This window comes from Amphiura filiformis, chromosome 9 (assembly GCF_039555335.1).
Source record: "Amphiura filiformis chromosome 9, Afil_fr2py, whole genome shotgun sequence".
Classification (NCBI taxonomy): Eukaryota; Metazoa; Echinodermata; class Ophiuroidea; order Amphilepidida; family Amphiuridae; genus Amphiura; species Amphiura filiformis.
The window spans coordinates 36,702,233-36,725,312 of record NC_092636.1 but is presented as its reverse complement, the minus strand read 5'-3'; the positions used below and the strand labels follow the sequence as shown (position 1 = coordinate 36,725,312).

Below are 23,080 nucleotides of genomic sequence, written 5' to 3'. Positions count from 1 at the left end.
TGGCCGACAAAGTTCTATTCTGTACTTTTCCTATTCCGAAGGCAGGTTCCGTTTCTCCAACGACGATGTTTTATATAACACAGAAGCGATCCCGGTCCTTCGGGAAAAACACAGTAAATTTGTGCAAATTTTTACATACAATTATAACGACATTGCCCTATCTACAAGCAAAACAACACACACCTACAATATTGGACCTAATTTAAAGAAAAACCATAGAGACAAAAGATGAAATAAAATATCGGACTGTTATCGATCGGGTCTGTTATCTCTGTATTGCAAAGCGATCTACAGGATACGCTAGCAGGGACGTAATTTTACTTTCAATCTTACAATGTTATATATTATCACCATCTTCGTAAATACTTAGATACAGCTATCGTCGTGGTGAGTGTTTTACAAACTGAATGTGTGTTTATATCATCTCAGTTATTGGATCATTGCTTTATTATATAAGTACTATTAATCTATGCTATATGATTACTTTGACCACTGTTACACATGACTTTGCAATTACAGCAATAAACGGTGGCTAGACAAACTGCTTATATATTTTCCGGAATGAATTTCTCGGACATTGTATAGTAAGTGACCATATTATTCTGCATGCAAAGCTATTCAAAGTCACAAAGAAGTCCATGGTTAACCTGTTTCAAATGAACCTATTGGCTCAGATTGGGATTACACTTTGAACAGAGCACTGGTTGGTACCAAGACACCTCGGAATAGTTTGAGCTATAGTTTGAAGTTAATACTGTTAGATGTACCATCCGGATTGTCGCCGAGAATGTAGAGATGTTTACAAAAGTTTTAGCTTGAGGTGATAGGGACGGTAAATGTTGCTTTCCCAGAAATGATAGTTTGGTACCTTGTACTGCAGCGACTAAAAAATAAGACCATTTCCAGTTTAGCTCAACGAGCTGTTATTGTGAGAGATTGTCACTGTAGACTGAAGGCCGAGAGTAAAGTATGTGTCCCGATTCAAACCTATAGGTGTGCCTATTTGTTTCTCTTTTTACCACAAGGATTTGTTTTAATACATGTATGCCTATACTAGAAGATCTACGCTAATTTGCACAAACCTGATGACGCTCACAATTTGCATTTCCACTCCTCTAGAACATGCAATATAAAAAAGCTCAAAACTAATTACTCTCTCCTGAGATTTTTTTGAGATAAGAATTTATTTTTGGAATATCCGCTAGCTTAATACGAGTGATGAAAAGCTTAGATGTACATTAGTTCAAAAAATGTTTCGAAAAAAGGAAGAAACATGAATCTTTTCGTGACGCTAGCTATGCTACCTGTGTTGTATTAAATATGTTTGTGGCAAGTGTTTGGTCAAACTAAATGATTCAAACATTCAATATTTTCTTTAGATGTTTAGGTCTAGTGCGAGATGAATCATTTCCCCCATTTCATTCCGATTAGATATTTTGATGGCAATTGCGTTATTATCATCGATTATGCATAACCCTGGGGCAAACCTCACGGTCAACCACGAAGTTCCTTATTCATCATGTTCAGTAAGAGCCGTTTTAGGTTTTTTACAGCTTTATACCTTATGGTTATATGATATCTATGAAGAAGACACGAGTAGACTTGAACCGGCCCACATATTTTACTAACGCACTCTCGGTCTTATAATGTTTTTGTTTTGAACATCAGACAATACACAAAAGACCGATTAGTGTTCTTACGTATTTTCGGACCAACGGCAAAATTCCAAGTGTTCCAATATGCTTATAATACCTTTGAGGATTTTTTGTTCTTAAATGTTGTAAACAAGTCATGTTATGTTGTTTAACTTTGAATTCAGCTGTCAGATATTGACATTTCATACAATGTTCTTGCCTTGTCTTGATTTATGAAATGCGACATACAATTTGTGTACTTGTAATGTTACAATGAAAGTAACATTTTGGTGACCTTTCTTTTGAAAATGAAACCAAAACCCATTTAGCTTTTCGTTACGTTTGATAATGCGATCTAAAAGACGATGTACCATTCTGAGCTCGCAATCCTAGACGTTGTTCTTGGAGTGAACTTTACAACAATCCACTCACGTAATTTACATCAACATTCTTCCACCAGTATGGTTCGACTAATTTATTAATACATATTTATAAATACGCACGTGACCACCTCCGCGCCGCCATAACCGCTCATAGATAGGAAGTCTGGAAGTGACCTTCTTCCTGTATATTTGAATGCAAAATCGGTAAACGACACCAGACTGTGCAGCAAAGTTGTCTATTTTGGTTAACTTTGTGATATTATTGTAAACGTTTCTGTCGATAACTATTTTTCGTCGGCAAATACTTTCAAAATGTTTTTTATAACATATTGCAAATTCAGAATCCCCCTATGTGTAATAATTTTGCAATTCAATCAATACTTAAATTTGATGATATTAATCTAAAGAGTTCCTATCCATATCAATTGCATGAGGATTTGGTCATGCTTGCTGGTCTTGGCATGTCGTGCACATTGGTCACGTGCGTATTTATAAAAAATAATACGTATTTATAAATATAGTCGAAGGTAGCTGTCCACAATGTCAAAAGAATTCACTGCTGCTTCTATTTTTTTCGATGAGCCAATATAAATCTTTTTTGATTGTGTTGAAAATAGAAATGAAAAGTTCTACTTTATACAATTGATTGGCTATATATTTAGTTTAAGCAAAGCTCCTTGCATTATACTGTACGAAGAAAATTGTGGTAGACATGATTGAGAACTTATGACAAGTTTACATTACTTCTTACTGCTAGATGTATCAATGTCATATCTGGCTGCATTCTCTGTTTATATGTTTAGTTTAGACATATTTGAAAATATTGGCTTAATACTAGCCCGTCGTATTCTGTTACGACGTAGTATTACTAAACAATACTGACTGTGATGGACAAAGAAAAACAATATCACATTTCTTATAACTTTACCAAATTTAATCCTCGTCATATTTAAGGCTTAACCCAAGGTCAGTGTAGGCGGCAATGGGCATTTGCTCCAAAAGCCCTTTATAACACGCATATCACCACATTCTGTCCATCTAGCCGGACAAACAGTATAGTTTTACCAAAGGCGGCTCATAAATACTTTAATAGTAGCATCGGTAAACAGATCCTGCAACTGATAGGTATTTGGCGCATTCTGATGGTATTGGCCTATCAAAAAACTAACAATCTCATAATGCAAGCAAATACCAAGTGCGGGACGTTACATTATCATCAAAATTCTTAGGGCTATCACACTTTGACCTAAAAGTAAATAACACCAAAACAATAAGTTTTCGATTTCATATTGCTAAAACTGTAACACCTGTCCCTTTGCTTTGTTGACGCCTAAGGGGTGTTTAATAATATAGAAAATAATACTTAGTATAATGTTTCTATTCGGGGCTTTATATCAATCTCTAGATATATCGTGAAACTATTTAGCTTTGGCGATTTTACGTATTAATTCGTAATTTTTATATATCCTGCTCTATATTGATTTAAACTTTCTCCAAGAAAAAATATACGAGATAAAGTGTACTCGTTTCAATGCTTTGATTAGAGTTTAGTACGATATAAAGCGGTTAATCCGTATGTACTTGACACAAACTTCATAATTGGTCATAACTTCTTTGTGACCTCTAACCTTGTAGCATGTTTCAGGCTATTATAAAATGTCCAAAGATTGTTTGGAAACGAGGAATCTTAGAAGACGTGTTTTACGACAAACTTGCATATTAACATGATTGAAAGGGTATTATCGGACCGCAGACCCTGATGAGTTTTAAACGGTCTGGTAAAGGTACTGAAGCTACGTCGACATGGTTGGACGGCGTGTCAAATGTCACTTTATACACATCCAAGAGGGCGCTGGTCTAACGTCATTATGTGTTAAGCTCTTGATGAAAGATGAGATGCCATTTGAGATTTTGAGGAAGGAATAAAATTGTTTGCTCTGGATCATAGTTTCCACAATTCCACCATGAGTCAATTCTGAGTGGCCCGGGCACAATGTTTTAATGTTGCTATTTTATTTCCAGCAGTAACATTGCATGTGTCACAGTGGTAAAAGCCCCTTCAGGTAAAGTTTTGTCTTCTTCCTAGTAGGTTGCCGCCCATGTTGAAGTTAAAGAGCATATGTATTTCCTCTCAATCGCCATAGTCAAGGTTGATTTCATATGTCAGATATTAATGCACATCCGTCAGTATACTCGTCGTATACTCGTCGTTTAGTTACGGACTGTGGAACAGATGAATACTTAACAATAACAGTCAACGATAGCAATAATTGCATGTCAAATAAATTTGAAGTGATGATTGATGTTGGCGACTACCAACACAAAGTTGACAAGAGTAAAATTATGTTTTGTAATATGTTGTTTATTTGCTTGTTTTCTTTTTTACCACGCATTTTTAACAAAGAGAAAATGACAGTGCAGGTTTAATCACATAATCTGTGGTTTAATGAGGCGGTACTTGTTGGCCTGTCACAAAATTCCAATAACCCACTTACATTAACTGGCCACAATGCAATGTTGCCACCCAATTACCATACTTTTATTTACAATCATAATGAGATCGTGACACCGCACCCAATGCCAGTCCGAATAAAAGGTCCACTTTTTTCTGTAAAAACCGTAGTGAAAATCAACCCTTTTTTGATGGAAAAATTCTTTACTGAGATCACTTTTGACATTATATTCCTAGCAAAAATAAAGGATACTAGTGCAAAGTCATCAAAGATGACAACAATTGATCTTCACATGGCCCCCATCGACCGCGCTGAAATAATTCAATCTAGGTACTGGGTAGTATCAAAATAGCCTTGAGATGCTGGTCATTCGATCAATTCACCAAGCCATAATGTACGATTTCCGACCAATTTATATTAAGTTATTCTTTACCCAAAATACTTATAATGCCAAAACAACAATTCATTTCATTAAAATTGTTGTTTAAAAAGATCTGTACCTTAAGCATAAATTTATATTAAGCACAGGTGATGGTCATGAAACCACTTATTTATCACTTAACAAAGTATCTGGTTTTAAAATGTTACCATACTATCCGGTTTATATTCAATCATGTAATAAAATAATTGTTGTTTGTTTTACTGGGTTGTTGTGCGTCTCTCATTTTATTGTGCTTTGCCCAAAATGCACAAATTTTTAATTTGGGTCATTTCATTTGGTGTCCTTGATTTCAAATCAGTGAATGCAATTAGATTAAAATCCAAGGTCCGTTCATATCTGACTGTTAATTGAAATAATTATAGTTTTAAAATCCCTGACATTTATTCACTCAGAGGATGTACTTGGTACATGTATTAGATAATAACTTTCTAAGTTTCTAGAAGCTGATAAATTACAAGGTAATCGAGATAATTAGTTAAGGTGATAAGATCCGAGCCTACTAAATTACCCATCAAGTCTAATTATTACATGTATAGGTGGTGAAGCACTGTCATTGGGTTGTAAAGGGAATGGTAAATTAAAGATGGGCTTGGTCAAGATTTTTGAATAAGGATATGTAATATGATTGTTGCATATAAATCACAGTGGAGTAAATAGTGTTGTTCATCTACATATTACGATTAGCTGGTACAACGTTTGTTCGCTTGTTAGTTCCTTGGTACCAAGGATTCTTTCAACGAGCTCATTTTCTGCCAAAAGGTGATATCATATTATTGCTAAGAAACGTTTGTAGAGAGTCTTGCTCGAATGCAGGGATGTAGCGAATATGCCTGGAAAGTCATAATCATAAAATAATGATTAGTCATGAAAATTACTTATATTATATTTTTCTAAATTTCTGCAGATCACATTTCAAACTGACGCAAATGATCCGATAGTTACCTATCAAAAACTTTCTTAAAAGTACAAACGTACTCAAAATTGTCATTTTTATGTTTGACCATTTTGTTAGCATTATATTTCTCGATCAAAGTAATTTGAGAATGTCTTATTTCTTGCGGGCATTTATGCAGCAGACGCGTGTAATTTCTACATTTAGTGCATCACAAGCAAGCATACCTAGATATTACCCAATCTGGTTTTTCCGGACCGAACTGATCCATATTACGGAAAACGTGTAAATTGATGGATGAAAGAATCGTTCCTGTAGGAAATTAATAAATGACATGTTGACCTCCCCTTAAAAGGACAAGGCAGGTTTATTCTTTAAGATTTGATTAAAATTATACAAAAAATGTTACTTTGTGGTAAATTTAGTAAAGATACTTATTTTAAGCAAACTATTACTGAGAGTATTTTGATGGACTTGTCTAGGAATTTACTACATGTGAATGTGATGGGCTATTTCAAATGAAATATGCATACTGGGATAACCCAATGTACCCCAGTTATATGTGGAGGGTTTGTGGCACCGATACTTTTCTGGTGCATCATGGATTAATACAGAAATTATTCCAGTAAGTTTCTATTTGTTCTTCAAAGTAAGAATTTATATGGTCACTTCAGCTAGCATATGGGAGTTGCCAGTTAACAGACTACCTCAGTTGAAAAGTTTTGTTTATAAATAGTATCGACCACTTCCGTACTTTATGAAAACGGGAAAAGTCCATCAGACATGGTTATCGGTAAATGTAATATGCTTTTCATTTGAAACTCACCTGCATATACACAGAGAAAAAGTAATAAGTAAAACTTACACTGCTTGGAACCACTTTACGTAAAAAAAATCGCCGGTATTTTGTTGTTGTAAAATTTACACAGTTTCTGTACTTTTGCACATGTGTGATGATTTTTTACCTCTACGTAAATTTTGATAGGTTTGTAAAAAAATAATTATTCACGCAAATGATGTTCCTGAGATTATTCAAACACGAAAGTTTCTTGAAACCAAATAGTTTTCAAGGTAATTGAGATAATTAGATAAGATGATAAGATCAGAGATAACTAATTTACCCATCAAGTCTAATTATTAGATTGTGTCGTAATACTAGAAGCATTGTTTTTTTTTTTAAAGGGATGGGTACATTAACGATTGATAAGGTATATAATATGATTTTTGTAGGTCACAGTAAGGGCAATGAATTAATGGCTATAATTTAAAAAAATGATTATTATGATTGCTCCTATAGGGAAAAGCACATTTGATATGTAAATGTTAAAAGTTGGCTAATTATATACTTATTTACTCACTTAAAGCAGATTCGAGCCCAAATAACTTCTAAGCTAACAATATGGTTTTTTCATGCACTTTGTTATGAAATTTCCTGACGAGTTGATGGATGCTTTGCCGTTCTACATCACCTACAAAGCAAGCCTTATCCTCATAAAAATAGTAATTCGTATTTCAACATGAGAATAATTGCACTTCCTTTATGTGTCTGCCTTTTGTAAAGTGGACTCCTTCTGCCAAGAATTTTTTATAGTGATGGAAAACGTAGTCTTAGCACATTGTCTCTGTTTTTTACAATAAGCATTCTCTTAAAATTATAACGTGTGCTGATCAATTTTCTATTTTGGCCCCTGTATAAACTTTGACCGTGAAAATCTCGAATTGCCAGGGTGATAATTTTATACACGCCACCCCCTCCCCCAGAATCTCATTTGTATGTCGACATGTAGAACAATAATCAGTAAAGAAAACCGTCACAGGTCTAGCTTACTCTGCAGCTGAACTTCGGTGAGGTGGTAGCTGAATGTTGACTGGTCGATGCTCTACCAATTCTGGACGTTGGTGGTGTCCTATAGTCATTTCCAGTAGAGCAGGATCATAAATTCGTGAGAGTTCAAGACCTTCGTCCCTCTTTAGGGTGCGGTTGGCCGTAGTCTTCATGCAAATAGACTCCCTCACTTCATTCCACATTATGTATGTTTCAATTTTGCGTACATTATTTATGTGGTCGATGTTGAGTGGTTTTTAGAGTGGTATAAGCAGTGCTAAGCATCAAGGAATATGAAATCGCTACCTTTCAGTTAATTAGGAGTGAACCTCGTTATATTGGGACACATTCGGAGCGCAACTAATTAAATTCAAGTAATTCCTAAATGTATCGAAACTATATACGTGCAGTAAAAGTAACGAAGCTAAGTGTCTTTAAAGTTATTTTGGCTGTTCAACCAACTGTTCATCAATCATAAATCAACGTTAAGAAAAGTTTCAACTGGTCAAAAGGATTATTATTATTCTACTTTGAGGGAAATTTAAAGTTCCTATCAAAAGTAAAATATTAAAAAACAGGTTAAGGTTGAATTGGATTTTATCTGGATTTGCAAGCAATAATTCTTTCAATTTTCATACGTGTTTCACATTGGGCTATTCCAGAAAATAGATGCACACCCCCTATAGAGGAGTTCGGATATCCAGACTTTTTGTCCAGTCGTGATTGTTGGAAATCCAGTCTTTTTAAGTGTGGCAAAAAAAAATCCAGCAGAAAAATAGTTCAAAGTAAGAAATCCTGAATTTGAGAGCTCACTTTAGACATTTCCGTGATTTTGCCTTCATTTAATTGGATTTCCAAGCTTTTTCAAGCGACATTGACATCTGGAATTTCAGTTGTTTTCAGAAAGCAGACTTGGAAAACCAGACATTTCTATGATTAAAAATTTACTCCTCTATAAGGGGTGTGCACTTATTTTCTGGAATAGCCCATTTTAGAACTACAATAATCAAACAACATAAAATATTTTGGACTGACTTTCAGGCACGTACTAAAGGCACGTTATAAATTTACATCCAGGAACGCAGCGATGACATCGAGGAAATGATTCAATGCATCTACCTGTCTGTTATAAAAGATGATAGAATATTTCATTATCATCGAAATAAATTCCATCTGGTCACGCTGGATTAAGATCTGCACTTTCTTACAGGAAAAAACTAAAACAGAGTAATTACGTGTTAATAAACACAATTGAGTTAGTATGGCAATTATTTATACTAGTGAGCAAAACTATTTGTTCCTTACCATAAGTTAACTTTTGTGGAAGATATGAGGATAAAGATGATGATAGTGATGGTGGGATAATGATGGCGATGATGACAATGATGATGATCCATGTAAGACATTCTTATAAAAAGCTTAACACGTACATTATGGAAACTTTTGTTGAAATGTCCAAAATTGAGTTGTTTTAAAATTCTTCAAATACATGTATACGATGTACGAGCGTACTTAATTATGCTGATAGCCTAGTCAAATACACCACGTTGTTGTCTCATTGATTGTAAATGTAGTGTATGTTGAATTTGAATGTATTGTTGCACCACAATATTAATTGTTTCACTTGTAAGACATCAAATTGCACCTTGTTTATACAAAGCACGTATGATAGTCTAGTTCAGTGTCTTGTTCCACTACTTTAAAGAGTAGATTAACAACTTGTTGCTGTCAATGCACTTACTGTTACGTACTAGTCTGCACCATGTAGTATTAGATTGTTTTGCACGACCTGTTTTGATGTTCCGAGTATTTACATTGGCCTACATCTGCAAACCCATTTTTCCATGTTTTCACACAGAGAAGGAATTTCCAAATTGATCATTTTCATGTAGCACTGTCTTTTGGTAGCACATTTCACAGCTCTCACAAAGTTAATTCACTTTTCTGTCGATTGTTTATGTTGGGCATGTTTAATATTTTGTTACTGCAGTCTTTGTTTGTTTTTTGTTTATTATTTTCTACGTTGTTGTATTTTGATTTTGAAATCTTCCTTTGTTTTTGAGCAGGATAGACGGTGATTATGATTAGGCGATAGACGCTTTTAGTGGACTTTTGCTTTGATTGTGCCTTTATATGGGTATAACAGCATGGGTGAGAATTCAAAAAGTGGTGAAACCTCCAAAGACAAAAGAAAGAAAGGACAGATTACGTTTGTGTCTGCTGCTATTTGACTTTCGCTTTATTTTCATTATTTTTGTTTTTCATTTATTCTAAAATTCGATATTCTTTCATTTGGTGCATGTATATGCCTTTGCAATTAAAAAAACACGTTTCACCACTTTTTGCTTTTATAGGAGTAAGCAAATTGCATGTGTATAGCACAAAGGATCTTTGATAGAAAAAAAAATTGTATGATTTTCCCTATGGATAGGTTATTTTTATATATCTGAAGTAAACATCGGAGCGTTTTTGAATGAAAACATAAGAGCTAAAGCCAAAATATTGCATGAAAAGTTTGCAAATGCTGCAATATTATTTCTTTCGCTTGAAATTTTTGTAAAGAATCTTTGATTTTGATTTTCTTTTTCTTATTATCTTTTCTTTTTCTACGTTTATCTCGAATTAACTATTATATAAAAGTAAGGATATTTTAAATTCTATGCAAAAGGGTAAAACAAGATATGACAATAAGAGATGATATTTGGAAAGTCCTTCTTCTCTGTTCATTTGCCAAACCTTTGTTCCCTTATCAACCCTTTTGTGTACCATGCACAGTGCTTGAACCTTCCCCTGCTATAATTCCCTATACAGATAATCGCAGCTTATTCATATGCCTACGAATGAACTGTGCACCCATCTCAACCATTCATCTCATCCCCCCACCCTCCTGCATCACAGATTACAATGAGTGCAGCCGTCGACCTTGCCAACATAGATGTATGAATACATACGGCAGCTATCGTTGTTACTGCGAACAAGGATACATGTTGTCCAACAACAAAAAGAATTGTTACCGTGAGTATTTGAGTAAAGTGTATTATGCTTATAAATTTGTATTAATGTACATGTATATTCAAAGATCTTTTATGTATAGATGAGTTGACCTCAATGTTTATCAACAAAGGCAAATGGTATATCGATATGCTTGAGTGAAGCCCATGCAACTACTACACTGTTCAATAGCACTTATTGTGATGTGGCAGAGGTTTAAAAACACAGCCCTGAACAAACTATGATACACGGCATACTGCCAGGTAAAAAACAATGGAAATTGTGATGATGCGTGCGCATACTGCCAGGCATTGATGTCAGAAGTCAACTCATCTATAAGGTACAGCATTGAACTGCAAACTTAAAACAAATAATAGGAAGGTTTAGATTTTCTTACGTGTGTTGTAAATGTATACGACGTCACACGTGTTTGACAATCAGCACGCTTGTTAAATTTACATCACGCTAAGCGCCGCATGCAGTATGAAAATCGAACCCTTCCCAAAAGTATTATTTAGGCTATACAGTGATACACATTGTAATGTACATTTTCAACAGCACATTATTACACATCATACCAATAAGCATTTCACAAGTACATAATAAGTGTTTGTGTGAGAGGGAGTGTGACTGTGAGGCATAATTTAGAAAAAGAGAGATAGGTAGAGAAAGAAAGCAGGGGAGGAGAGAGATAAAGAGGGATGGTTTGGGCTTGAGGGTTCAGCCTTGCGTACATGTAACATGATATCAATATCAATGTTTCCAGATCGTGAAAAATAGACAATGGGTTTCTGCCTTCAGATATTCTTTGTTATATTTGCGATCGAGTTTAAACTATGGTTTTATCCCGGGACATATCGCTGTATTAACTTTTTTACATAGAATTTAAAGTTGACTTAGCTGCGTATTTTCGCTCATTGATGTTTGATGGCATTTAGAAATGTATTCATTTTTAAGCAAAGTTTAACACTGGTGGCGCTATTTATCTTAACTCTTGTTTGCATCTTTACAAATAACAAATAGCAAGGACATTTTCTAAATGTTTTTATCATGAAATGAAAGGAATAATTCATATTACTAGGCTAAATTAAGCTTAAAATATATGTAAATAGCGCCCTCAGTTTGCACACAAATATACAATTTATAAGATAAAAATTACCACAAAATGACAGAAAAGGGTGAAAAACTTGATAAAGAAAGGAAATTCTATGTTAAAAACAGCTAAAGAATATTATGTGTATATTAGTACGATGTATAATATTAGCTGTATGTTGGTAAGGTCTATATTGAAAATTACGTAATGCTTTGTTCGAAAAATTAATAAATGATCACATCAAACAACCGTGCGCTGATCGCAATATCGAATCGCACGCGTTATCCTAATAATTTTGCAGAGCGTATGAATAACACACATGCGTACAGGGACGTTTTGTCGGCACGCTTGTGGCATTAACTCGTAGGGCATTTTTTACCGCGTAATACATGGCTATGAACATTTCAAGGAAGCGCTATTTGACACAGTGTGCTTTTTCGCTGCTCTAATTGGTTGAATGTATAGCGGTAAGCCTGTTCGATTTTTTGAAGGGTAAATTGTAACTTGTGATGACAAAATGGTTATTTGTCCAAATTTCAGAGAAAAACACATTTTCATTTTGATGAAGCAATCTTATATACCCGTTGGAACATGCAAATATTTCAAACAATGTTTATTTGTTGCGCTATTTCTGTCAAGGCGGACATTTGATCGATGTGATGTTATTGGAATAGCCCTTTTGTGCCCAAAATGTCACTTAACTCATTAATCATCTATTCTAAGACGGATAATTTTGTAACTTCAGTTGGTGGGGTAAAAGTTCATTTATATTCCTCCGCATATCACGCCATATGTGCGTCCCAATCAAATTGATTGTACGTGACAAACGCCCAAACAACGCAGATAACGGTTATTGATTATCCATCAATTATTACCCCTACGTGTTACGTGGTGAGGGATTACGTGACGCAATGACTTCTCCGTGCGAACATACTTACAGGTTAATTGGAGGTTAATGATTGCGCATACTTGTTTTGAATAGCTAAACATTTTGCATAGGATACGAGTGCATGGAAGTAATTGCACAATCACGCGTAGACACTAACTACAGTCCATTTGTCTTCCTCTAAACAGTAGCGTCAGCGTGTGATACACGCGCTCGCGATCAAAGAGCTTTCTGGCGCAGTCACTTCGCGCTTCATCGCTCGCTACAGATGTACCGCCTTTGATATTACCAACCAACCAGTGAAGGACGGCTCATTGGTATGTCGGCTACTAAAGTCGTTGGTAAATGCCATGTGGAAGATGTGGTCCTACTTTTGGTGACTCTATGTAGCTTGCCTAGTGATAGCGTAGCTTGCCTTCGGCAAGCTCTGTACTAGGAGTGGTATTAATTTTTTACAGAATGGTCTAACCAGGCAGGGATTGGCCTTTACATTTTCTTTACTAGTCACTTGCTTGGGTTTATTTTACTCAGGGATCACTGGAAAGGTACTGCGAGAGCTCTGATCAAGAGCTATGTTTCCCCATTTGTATGGTGTTTTTTTAGACGCGTGTGTGTGTGTGTCCCGGTTGCCGGCGTTTACAGATATGTAGGGGTGTGTAGGGGTGCGTGTATCATCTAAACGAGCAATTTGATTGGCACACACATATGATGTAATACGCGGAGGTTATGAATGAAGTTTCACCCACCATGTATATTTTTTGTAGAATAATTATGTGATTAATGCGTTAAGTGACATTTTGAGCACCAAGGGGCTGTGCAACTAACATTCTCCCCATTCATCACATCTATCAAATGTCCGCCTTGACAGAAATAGCTCAACAAATAAACATTGTTAGAAATATTTGCATGTTCCATTGGGTATATAAGATTGCCGACACGTATTTGATATGTAGGTGATGGATTAGATATTGAGTGGCTTTACTTTCCAAAGTGTTCAACAGAATATTGACTGAATCAGATAATCGTTTCTGGAACTCAAGGGCGTGGCAACGATTTCACGCAGTCTGTCTGATGTTATTAGTTGTTGCGCCCATTGTGGCCTGTACACCATTCCCGATAATCAACTTTTGAAAAGCACCCTAAACAAGGATTTAACCCTTGGCTAAAACCTACACAGGTAACACACGCCTGTTTTCACACGATTTCCTTGCATCAAATTTCATACCCTAAATTTCATTTCCGATGCAATTACAATTTTGCTACCCTTTTTTCCAATTTTTCATGTTTTTGAAACCTTACACGATACGTGCCTACGAAAAACTACCCTTTTTACGCGTTTTTATTATCGCGGATGGTGTACAGGCCACAATGGGAGTCTATGCCTATATCTTGTCCAGCAATGAGCTATATCTATTACTTTTAAAGCAAAAATGTTACATTTACAAAGTAACTAAAACGTTGAAGCATAGACCAGCAGATAATTAAATGTAATTTCTTACATACTTATACAAAGTATAATATACATACTACCGTTAAATATTATCAAAGGGATGTACATTGCAAAAAAAGCACAGCAAAACGATGAGCTAAAGCTTAGGTTTCTGTTTGAAAACCTAGATTGTGGGAGGAAGTTTGTTCCATTTTCTTGGGTCAGAGACAGTAAAAGACATGTTCCTCTAACTATTCTGTCACCAAATTCAAAAACCAATTGTCCTGTCACATAAACTCGCTGACACCACCTACCTACTAATACACAGAATCCAAAGTTCCTACCTGAAGTAAAACAAATGAAAAGTCTTTGATTCGATAAAGGCAAGAAATTCATTTTTCTTCATTTAAATCAAATTGATTCTGTTTTGTGTTAAGATTGCCAAGCTGATAAGAAGGTTGAAGCCAAGAACCTACTTCATGTCTGACTCAAAAGAAACATGAAATATCAATTTAATGAAGATCGAACCTCGATTTGAAGTAAAAATTTAAGGTAGTAAGTGACCATATTATATTATGATGATGTTGATGTGGTGGAGGTGGTGGTGGTATAGTGTGAAAAATATTTCCCAACCCCACTGACATTCAGTCTCAATAAGTATGTAGAAATTAAAAAGACGCAATACGGCAAAGAATCCATCGTTATTTTAGAACCAAGTTGAACTTTAGCGACCTTGTGTGAAAAAATGAAGTAATTACCTTTCTGTTTTTGTGACACATTTAACATCGATGCCCAATTTTAATTTGTCCAAGAGACATCTAAATTTTAAATGTCAGCACATTCTGTGTAAGGTAGATTTGGAACAACTGCCATTTTCTCAACTTCATTGACACTGAAATAGAATGGGGCACCCAATGTGTTATTGCCCCTGGTCTTTTTTTAAATAGACGAAAAATTACTTAGTTGTTATTTTCATATTTACATAATTTACTAGCTGTTCATTCTTTATAAAAGAAACATACACATTTGTGGGCTGTTTTTACAAACGGAAATGTGTGCAAATTGAAGTGGAGTGAATTACAAAATAGCCACTAATGTTGGGAATAGAAAAACTGGAGTTGGAGTCGGGTGAGGTATAAAGGATTTTCGTGATATTAGAAAGTTTGTTTGCACCGAAAAAAAAAATTGAAAAAACAAAACAAAAATGGGTATCGCAATAAACATGATGAAAAGACTCATAAAAATTCAACGGCAATTGCGATTCACTTCATTTTTTCACAAAAGGGATTATCGAGTGTATTTATAGAAACGTTCAACAATGGGAAAGTTCAACTTGGTTCTCACATGAATATCGATTCTTTGTCATATTGCGGGGATTTTTTTACTCACCCTGTACAATATTAGTAGTACAAAGTTCTATCTGTCCCCTCATATGCCTCTGCGTAGGCATGGTAAAAAGAAATTAAGCCGAATGAAACATGCATGCTTTTATCTAAATCACAGATTTTCATTGTTTACGTTAATAATGTTCCATAGCCCAATATTATGTTTGTTCAAAAACAATGCATCTTTTATACATTATAAATAAACAAAAGTCAAAACTGATTTGTCTGATAATCGGCATAAAGTGAACTCTCACAGTCAGACGTAACCTGCTCTACTTACGAATATGGGATATTGTCTCAACTTTCATAGTAATTCCATTTTGAGCACGTTCTCCATACATCAAAAACCACAAATACAGAATATTGAATAAACTATACTATTGAAATACGTGTATTCTCTAAAAGATTTTTATCGTTCACGGAGTCAACATGGTCAATGACATGTCTTCACGCAAATGTAACAATCATTTGAGATCAAAATACCAACAGCGTGTCTCTCCCTCCTTGGGGACATTCATAATGTTTGTCTTATGTTCCCACTGTAGTCAAATATATCCACATCTCTTGTCATACGGTTGGCCTGTTTTTGGTTCTTTTTATTTACTCTCATATGGGTTCAATTGCATGGTAAAGATTTTGTTTTGGTTGATGCCAATGTTATGCAGCCCAATTTGTCAGCAGATCAAAATTCAATAAAACTGTTGCACGGTGCCTGACCTTTAATGCGAGCTTTAATGTAGGTAAATTCGAATGAATTCTTAATTCTGTTGTCCCCAACGGCCTATGAGTCAAGTGATGCAAATCCAAATATGAAACGTGCCCCCATTTCTATGCCTCAATTCAAATATCCCCATGAATGTCTTTGATCTTTCTCATAGTAAAACGGGCTCTGAACATTATCAGGCATTTTACCCTTCCCACCCAAGGTGTTCTAAATGATATTCTTAGTCTTAAAGTAGGTCACATGCAAAGAATAGTCAAAATTTGGAGGCGCAAAACTGTATGGATGGGTTGATGTAGTGGTCGATGCACTCGCCTCTCACCACTGCGGCCTGGGTTCGATTCCCCACAGTGCCGTTAGTGAACATGGTTGCCGATCCATGACCGTCCTCACAGGTTTTATATTTGACATATTACTAATTGGACCTGTTCCCATATTCCTGATTCACTTCGTGTATGATAAGTCTCGAGTTATAAATCCCTGTATTTATTTATTTTACTTCAGTCAATCTTTTATAAGAGAATTTAACATTAATATGTTATGTTGTTGATTAGCATACCCCTCGGAGAATATTAATATTATATAAAATATTGTTAACAATGGGAAACTGTACTCCCAAGGACAGAATAACCAGCATGCGTTTGTATTCACCGTAGAAGTGACGTAATAATCGGATTAACTACCATAGCAATAGATGAATACAATTTTACATAGATCGCCCTGCACTACAAGCAGATTGCACTAATCATCTGTGTATGTCAGCAAACATAGGTTGAATACAATACCGCTCTTTTCGAAGATACCAATCTTCCAGGTGCGAGTGATCAGCCTTTTTGCCCATCTATGGTCAATGCATGGTACCATGTGAACGTTGTAGTGCAGGGCGATATATTCAAAATTGTATTCATCTATTGCTATGGTAGTTAATCCGATTAATTACGCCACTTCTACGGCGAATTACTATATAATCCTATCTTGAGTGGCCAAGTACCTGAATCACCACCGAATATACATAATAGGTTCCATCATACATTAAAGGTTAAAGGGCATTGGACCTCGACTATTGTCCGAAATAGGTAACGGACATATTGCTCCTGCGAGTTCAGCATGTTCAGTGAGCAGAGCTTCAGCGAGCATGTTGATTGATAACAATACCTGTTCAAAAGTTAAGTTACTGATGGAACGTATAATAGTAGATGGTTACACTCTAAAGTGCGCCATGTAACAATTCAAAGTTGCTTGCAACGTTTTTCAAAGAAAAAAATATCAAAAGTGTTTAAAATGAATTATGAGGATTAAATGAACACCTAAGTAAGTTTGATTGGCTACCAAGAAATCCACCTAATGCCAAGAAAATAAGCTACTATCGGGGCTGCTATACAGTATAAACACCTCGAATCAATCCTCGGGTGCTAGGAAATCCTACTAAAAGAGCAAAGGATGTTGGATACATATGTGCGTCCTGTAGGATATAGATGTTACAGTCAAGTGTTTGTCATTATTACTTTAAAATATTTGAAATATTTCTACCTGATAGTCTGTCAAAAATTGCGAATTTTGAAAGAAAATACAAAGAACGTATGGGTGCGAGTATGGTGGGGTGCGAGAGAGGAGTGTGCCGTTGTGTAGATGTATCCCGGAGGCTTATTTTTTCTGCAACCATATTTAATAAAATTGTGCGTCCCGTTATGGTTGCAGAAAAAAATTACGCGTCCCGGAGGGTCTCCCGGAAGGGTATGTTCCCAAAACATATTAGACATGATTAGATGTTCACACGTAGAAGCAGTACGTAAACATGTGACGTCATTGATGTCATTTCCCACTTTATCCAATATCTGGACTCTTAAATCACGTCAAATTGACGTCAGCCGTACACGTACCGCGTCCGCGTGCGCAATCTAATCCTGTCTAATATGTTATGTCGATGAATGCTTGAATTAATTTTGATGGAATACACAATTCCTTCAACAATCAAAGCATTAAAATGGCAGAACCTCCCGCTAACCTCTGTGAATAACCAAACAAAGAAAACAGAAACATACACAAACCAGTGATGACAAAAGTGACAAACAGACATCAAGTATGAATATCCGCTACGTACAACACAAACTGTTCCTATACGTACCAACTGGTTAATTTACAGTGGTCAACATACTCACCTACTTACGACATCTTTCTTAAGTTTTGCAGTTCAATTGCTAATGAGAATAGATTACATAATGAATTGGTTATTGGTAACTAAATTGATCTTATTTTGTAGGTGCCTCCAGCCACGCTACTTTTCATTTGTTATGGCTTCAGTGTCTTACTGTGTCATCGCAGATGCTAATACAGCTGTGGCCAATGGACACGTCAAAGAATTAGAATGATTACATCAAGTATAAGATTACCTGTATGGTTAACAGCTTGATTGAGTGTCATATAAATAACCGTATGACACCCAGGAAGAAGAAGTTACTGGGCATTTTTAACATTTCCATATACTTGTTGAATTACAGGTGACAATCGTTGTTCGCGTGCTAAGTGTGCTTATGGTTGCGTACAACAGACTAGATCTGTTAGATGTATATGCCCGAGGGGATGGCGTGTAGATGAGAATAACCACGGGTGCATAGGTAAGTAAAGCTTGACCACTTAATAATAAAAAACAAAACATACTGGTATTAATTTAGATTCAGGAAGAGTGACAAAGATCATGGAGACCAGTCAATATAATATTGAAGGCTAATTGTGGCGTCCAGTTACAGGCCTCCATATGATAGTGAGGCATGAATAAGATGATAAGGAGATCAGATTGATTGAGTTCTTGCATGAGTCTCATTGAAGTTAGCCCAGAGCCCCTGATGTAGCAGGAATGTAGATCACATAAATTCCCAGCTGTCTATACCATTTTTCACCTTTGTGTGGCAGTGACGTCAGTGCGCATTCCATTGGACGAAGCCACAAATCGCTCGTGTTTGCTCAAAGCACTAACGTACACACGGACGTGAGCGGAACAGTTCCAACGCGTTGTCGTCACTGCTACATCAAGGTGAAAAATGGTATACTAGACTAGATCCTGATCTAGGTCTTGTACCCCCGCTGTTGCCTCATCTCAGGACTAAGGTGAAACCTCAATCATTTAGGATATGAATTTTTTGACATACAATGTCAAATGTTGTCCCAAGCTATGTGTACGTGCGAATTTAGATTCTGGTTAGGCATCCCGAATACATCGTTTATACCGCGTCATCCATATAATTAATCTTAATTACCATTCCATATCACTACGTTAATTACCATTCTTAAAAAGAGAGCTCTTTAAAAAAAATTTATTTCGCTTAATCGTATCTTTATTTTTGGGTATATCATGAACATTTTTACAATTTTTCTTTGTTTTATTTTTAACGAATTCTTGAATGGGGGAGGTGCTCTTATATTTTTTTCATGTTCATCGTTTCATGCTTGATGATATAGTTTATGTTTTTTTATATTTATTTCGCCCCTTTCGATGTATTTTTTGTTGTTGTTGTTTTATGTTTATATCATTATAGCGCCATCTATAGTTTGATATATTTTGATATATTTTTGAGGGCGAAGTGGTATTGGGGTGAAACGTCTCAAGGGCGCATGACACCAAATCACTGCGCGAAAGGTGCAATGGTGATGAGTTCCGGTTAAATTATATGCTACTGATTTTTAGACAATGGGGTGTCCCTAGGGACCATGTTCTTCGTGAGGTTGGCATGTTCTGATTTAAATGAAAGATGCTAGCCTATTAATGACTAAAATAGATATGATAATTATACAAATCGATTTCACAAGAAAAGTAGGCCCTGTCAAATTACTGCTAACGGAACACGTTTTAATGCTAGTTTTGGCGTTGAAATAGCGGCGTCGCTTTTCAACATTTTTTAATAAAAAACTGAATCTGTAAAGTTCCCCAAAATTGAAGCTTAAATGAAATTTCAGTCCTTAATTAATACAGGGATGACGTTAAAAGTGAAAAAAATTGTCACGCCTGGTAGAAAACGCCGCTTAAAAAAGTTGATTTCTACGTGCTTTTCAATGGAGAAGTTATTTGGTGGTTTACTCCCTCAAATTCATCCCGATTTCATTCTTTGACTACCCAGAATTATCCGCGCAGTGTGAAATTTAGATAAAGTGGTAAGGCACCAGGAAGCTATTTTTCAAGATTTTTCTGGAAATACATCGACTTGAAGTGTCAAATTGCAGGATGGTAATGAGAAAAATATGATCCATTATATGATATCAAAAACTCATCAACAATGAGAAAAATCCGGGAGATCAGGCTTTGAAGTACAATCGGATTAAGTCAAAGCCGGGAAATATTCATAAAAACCATAAATAATGTTCCTATTATCACCTTTTAAATCAACATGATGAACTGAAACCCATGCAGTGATCCCAGCGCAAATATAAAAAAAATAAAATTGTTTAGAATTCAAATTGTCATTTTGTATTTTTGAAATTACTAATTAGGCAACAAACGAAGAAAACTGCAGTACTGACGAAGTTGAAGCTTTTCCTTCAAATCTTCATTCATAATGTTTCAGTATTAAATTACATTAGTATAAACGTATTTTGTCTTCAACACATCGGCTTTCGGCTGAACCACTCGTATTTAGCACATCTATGTGACAAAGGTACCAAAATCTGACTTTTGATGATTTTTACGATCGTCCGGATGAGCAAATCACTGAATGGGCCTTTAAGTAAACGACATAAACTGTTCACAAAAATATTGTTACACTTAAAATAGGTGTCATATTTTCGAGGACGTAACTAGGATTTCGCAAATGATAAAAGAGTATAAGTTCAATTATCTGCACTGACTTTTAGATGTGTAAACCTGTGTAAACCTGTGTACATCTCCAATGACCAAACAAAATTCAATCCATGTATATTCTGCTTATGATAGAATAATCTCAAAGGCATACAGCCAGATGGTACTACAAACACCGCCATCAATATGCTCCGAGGAAAGTGGGATAGTTGAGCGCTTACAAAAGGCAGGTAACTCACCAAAGTCTGGTCCCAAGTTTAGAGACCTCAGAGCACACTACTTCATAAAGTTCATAAAGTGACTGTTGCCCTAAGTCATCTTCACCTTCACAGAGCTGTACAAGAAGTGCTTATCTTCAACTAAATGAAGATTAACCCACCAACGTCTTGTCCGTCCCAAGTCCAGAGACCTCAGAGAGTGAATAAGGTGAATTTTCCCAAAACTGATGAACCAAAAGTGCTTGTCTTCATATGGATAAAAACGAATTAAACTAGGTATCGCGTTTTTCAAAGTTTCTTGAGATTAAATTGTTTTGTTAAATGCCATAAATCATAGTGAATGATATTGTTTTCCCTCGTGAAAAATTATAATTACAAAGCAATTTAGTTTAAAAATTTCAGCATCATTTTCAAAATTTTATTGTTGTTAGTTTACTATCTCCTTTAGATTTTATCGATACTTAAGCTTTTCCTTTATCTTCATTAGTCATAGCGTTTCAAGTATTTTATTGCCATCATATGGACGTATATGTCTTCAACGATCTTATTTGTCCACATTACTGCATCCAATTTTGCCAGACATCGTACAACCGATACCCTTACACGGAAGACTATTCTCTGACTCATAAATGCTAATTCTTAATAATCTTATAGACTCGAAACATAAATGTATTTTATTTCCAATGAAACGGAACAACATTTGAATTCCGTCGTATTATGTAGCCCGGGAGTTCGAGAGCATCAATATCTGAATCACAATGACGAGGTACATTTTAACGAAACCCTATACCTTCCTTTACAAGGTATGGTAAAGGAAATCCGCACAGCAAACCTGTCGCTCTACATATTTATTGGGCACGATAATGTGCAAGCAAGGTTTAAAATTAGTGACAGTTTGACAACTTTCTTTAAAAAAAAAATAGGTACGAACATCTAAGTTTTCATAATACTACATGTATTTTTGTTTTCCTTGTGTTAACTGGCGATAACAACACGTGCTATGTTTTGATGATCAAATTGTTATTATTAGACACACACACCACTCAAAGAGCTCCACTTTGGTGATAATGTGCTATCCTAGGAGTCATTTGAAGATATCCACGATTCCAACGAATGATTTATATGGAATTGATATCTTGATATATAAATTAATTAATTGTTTGTAAAAATCTTCTTTGCTTAAATTGACGAAATAAATTCTGAGTGAATTTCATACGAAACCTTTACCTAGCATTGAAAACATAGTAATATGTTTCTAGCATTATTTAAAATAATTTATTTTGAAATTAAAGCTCAAAAAATACCAGAGAGACATCATTTTCTTATTTGACTCGGAAACCCTTAGTTTTAGATCATTCATTAGAGAATAAATTTGGAGAAACCTTCTGATAATTACAAACACTCGCTGAGCAGCAAGACCTTCCCTCTAAGCTTTTAATCCGATAAGCTGATTATCTATTTGTTTTCATGAATTGGAAGACATTCTTTGATGTATTACTGAGCTCAATCATCTGATATTACTGAAGCGGGAGCCACCTAGGCTGGTGGCTCAGCATAGTATTGTATTAACAGAAGGTTTTCTCCAAATTCATTTCCTAATGGGCTCATTCCAAGTTTACAATGAACAGGATAACTTCAGGTTTTGTGGAACCTTACAAAATATGATCATAATAATGTGTACGGAAAACTGACATGTTTGTTTGAATGTGACAAGACCTTTTCCACAAATAAAAGTGCATTGCCCGAGTCTATTCTGATATTTCGCAGCAATATATGTTTTTTAATTTCTTTGTTTCTGATTATATCAAATATTCTTGATTCAACTAATCAAGATTAAGAAATATAAGTGGTAGTGGTAGGTAAATGTGATTATGATTTGTTCACCTTACTCATTGACCAATAATAGGGTCCTATAGCAGTAATGATTTTAAACACTCAGATA

At 35.4% G+C, this 23,080-nt stretch overlaps 1 protein-coding gene across 1 annotated transcript in view; it reads left to right on the top strand.

Annotated features, from left to right (window-relative positions):
* Nucleotides 1-23,080, top strand: part of LOC140160067 (von Willebrand factor C and EGF domain-containing protein-like) — a 104,474-nt gene that overhangs the window by 78,526 nt on the left and 2,868 nt on the right. Inside the window, exons 4-5 of the mRNA XM_072183336.1 lie at nucleotides 10,441-10,644; nucleotides 18,633-18,749. Coding sequence (XP_072039437.1) covers nucleotides 10,441-10,644; nucleotides 18,633-18,749 — 321 coding nt within the window. The remainder of the gene's footprint in view (nucleotides 1-10,440; nucleotides 10,645-18,632; nucleotides 18,750-23,080) is intronic.